Source organism: Egretta garzetta, unplaced genomic scaffold (assembly GCF_000687185.1).
Source record: "Egretta garzetta isolate BGI_Z169 unplaced genomic scaffold, ASM68718v1 scaffold936, whole genome shotgun sequence".
Lineage (NCBI taxonomy): Eukaryota > Metazoa > Chordata > Aves > Pelecaniformes > Ardeidae > Egretta > Egretta garzetta.
In genome coordinates, this window is record NW_009260034.1 from 14,247 (window position 1) to 16,855 (window position 2,609).

Here is a 2,609-nt window from a genome sequence, read left to right on the forward strand (position 1 = left end):
AAAGCCACGGTTTACATTTAATTTTAACGGTTTAATTTAATAAGAGGGAAGCGGGATTGGATTGCTGGTTCTCAGGGGGCTGAATCCTTCAGGAGCAGTGGCTGCTCAGCACAAGCACGTGCAGGGATGTGTACGGGGAGCGGAAAGGAGAGGCAGGCTCTGGTGGCAAGGCTCGTCCTTGAGCAGTCGTTATCAAAACGGCAAGCGGCTCCGAGCCCTGCGTGCGACAGAGCTCAGCCCCTTAACTTTGGACTGTTGGGGTGTGTTAAAAGCATCCGCTTCCGTCTCTGCAGCCTTGGCCAGGGTCCAGGCTGGCAACGGGTCAAAAGCGCTACGAGTTTCTTGTGGTAAAGTCCCCTCCAAGGCCAGGGAGGGGACAAACAGTGACAGGACCGGATCGTGGCATGCAAGTTCCCTCAGGGACAAGCGAGTGCCTGCACTCCATGCACTCTGCATGGCCGTGCGAGCAGCGTGCTGAGCACCTCAGTGGTGCGGTGCGTGGAGGGTCATACTGGAATTAATTGGGGGGTGGTCGTTATTCCCAACTGGAGGGTCCCAGCACGTGCCCCTGCTCACTACTGGGATGCGAAACCTGCTCAGCGGACCGAGCCAGGGTCTCTCCTCACCATCTTGGTGGCGGCAGGTACGTGACCGTCCTCTCTGTCCCCCCGACAGGTTCTGTGGCGTTCCTGGGGCTGTACCTCGTGTTTGGCTATGGCGCCTCGCTGCTCTGCAACCTCATCGGCTTCGCCTACCCCGCGTACGTCTCGTAAGTACCGATGTCCCGGCCCAACCTCCCGGCAGCATCTGGAGAGTGTTCCCCGCCCTTAGCTGAGGGTCCCATGATAAACGAACAGGCAGTTATGGTCAGGAAGCTCTTGAGACCTTCCCGAAAACCCTGGGACCTGGCACGGTCCCAGCCTGGGGCAGCAGCACCCGGCAGGCAAGTTTGCTCCGGGGTTTGGAGGACTTGGGAAGGAGGTGCCCACCCCAGCAGCAATGCCCTTCCCCCCTCCTGCCACAGCATCAAAGCTATCGAGAGCTCCAGCAAGGAGGACGACACCACGTGGCTGACGTACTGGGTGGTCTACGGCGTCTTCAGTGTAGCCGAGTTCTTCTCTGACACTTTCCTCTACTGGTTCCCGTTCTACTACGCTGGGAAGGTAACGGCTTCGCTGGGGGCTGCCGGTGCCAGAGTCCCCTCGCCCAATGGCTGAACTTGGAGGAACCCAGCGTGGTGGGCTCTGCCCCATTAGTGGGGGGGTGGGGGACGGTGGGATCGCAGTCCATCGTGGAGCTTCCTGCAGGCAGCTGAGGTCCTGGTACCTCCAGTGAGCTCCAGCCTTGGGAAGCTGCCTTTGGGCCAGGCTGGGGGGGGCTGGGGCAGCTCAGGTGCTGCCCTGTCACTGCCCTCCTTCTGGGGGCTGCCTCGCTCAGCCCCTGCCTGCCCTGCCATCTCCCAGCTCTGGAGCATCTCTCCTCCCCGCAGTGCCTGTTCCTGGTGTGGTGCATGGCCCCCGTGTCCTGGAACGGGTCGCAGGTGCTCTACCAGAACGTCATCCGGCCCTGCTTCCTCAGGCACCACCAGGCTGTGGACAACGCGCTGGGCAACCTCAGCACCAAAGCCCTGGACGTGGCCTCCAGCGTCACCCGAGAAGGTAACGTGGGTTCCTCAGTCCCCGCTGTCCTGCTCCGTGTCCAGGGCAGGCGGTTTTCCCCGGAGCCTGGCTCCGCTGGGACACGGGCAGCTCTTGTGTTAAGTACCGGCAAGCGGCCGTCTCCCCATGGCCGTGGGCTGTGCTGTCTCAGCCACAGCCCCGTCCCTCCATGGTGGCAGGAGCCGGGTGGGGGCTTCACTCTCTCCCCCTCGCTGTAATTCTCTCTCTTCTCTTTGCGCCTCGCGGTCCAGTCCTGCAGACTCTGGTCAGCAGCCGAGCCCGGCTGACAGCCGAGGTGGCACCGCAGCTCAGCGTGTCTGTACGTAACAGCCACGGTTCCCGCTGCCGCTGCGGGGAGAAGGGGCCGTTCCGCCTGAATCGCCCCGCCGTGGCCGCTTGGCTGGATCCTGTGGCCACCTTGGCGCTGGCCAAACTGAGCTCCTGCTCTTGCAGACGGCGGCGTGCCTCACGCGCAACCTTCCCGCTCTCCCTTGGCGTGGGTAGAGCAGGCGCTTTCCCTCCTGCTTTTCCATAGCCAGACTCCCCCCAAATCCGTGCGTCCTCCCTCGGCGCCGCCGCCGCTGCCATCTGTGCGTTCCTCAGCTGGGGCTCCCAATCCAAACCCCCTCCCCGGGGTGCAAGGCAGCTGCCCGCTGGCCCCGGGGAGGGCAGGAGCTGGCTGCCAACCCTTGCGCTGTAGTGGGAGAAGGGAAGGGATCCGGATGGTGACGCTTGGCCGGGATGGGCTCGTCCCCAGGCTACTGGTGGGGTGGCCGCTGCTCCAGGGATGGGCCCTAACGCCATTCCCGTGTCTCCTGGCAGGTTCCAGAGCAGCCCTGAACCTGGTGAAGGAAGCGGAGAAGAAAAAGTGAGAGGGGATCCTGGTACTGGCACTGCAACCCGGGGCCTGAGTCTTGCTCAGCCTAAGCCTAGGCCTAGGCCTGGGGCTGG

The 2,609-nt window shown here is 63.2% G+C and overlaps 1 protein-coding gene across 1 annotated transcript; it reads left to right on the forward strand.

The window, feature by feature from the left end:
* Nucleotides 1-527: 527 nt before the first annotated feature.
* On the forward strand, nucleotides 528-2,580 carry REEP6 (receptor accessory protein 6; the record flags this gene model as incomplete). The annotated part of the gene is made up of 4 exons (XM_035896561.1): nucleotides 528-769; nucleotides 1,025-1,163; nucleotides 1,490-1,658; nucleotides 2,481-2,580. Coding segments are annotated over 4 exons (600 nt in total), but the record flags the coding sequence as incomplete, so codon positions are not given.
* Nucleotides 2,581-2,609: the final 29 nt, after the last annotated feature.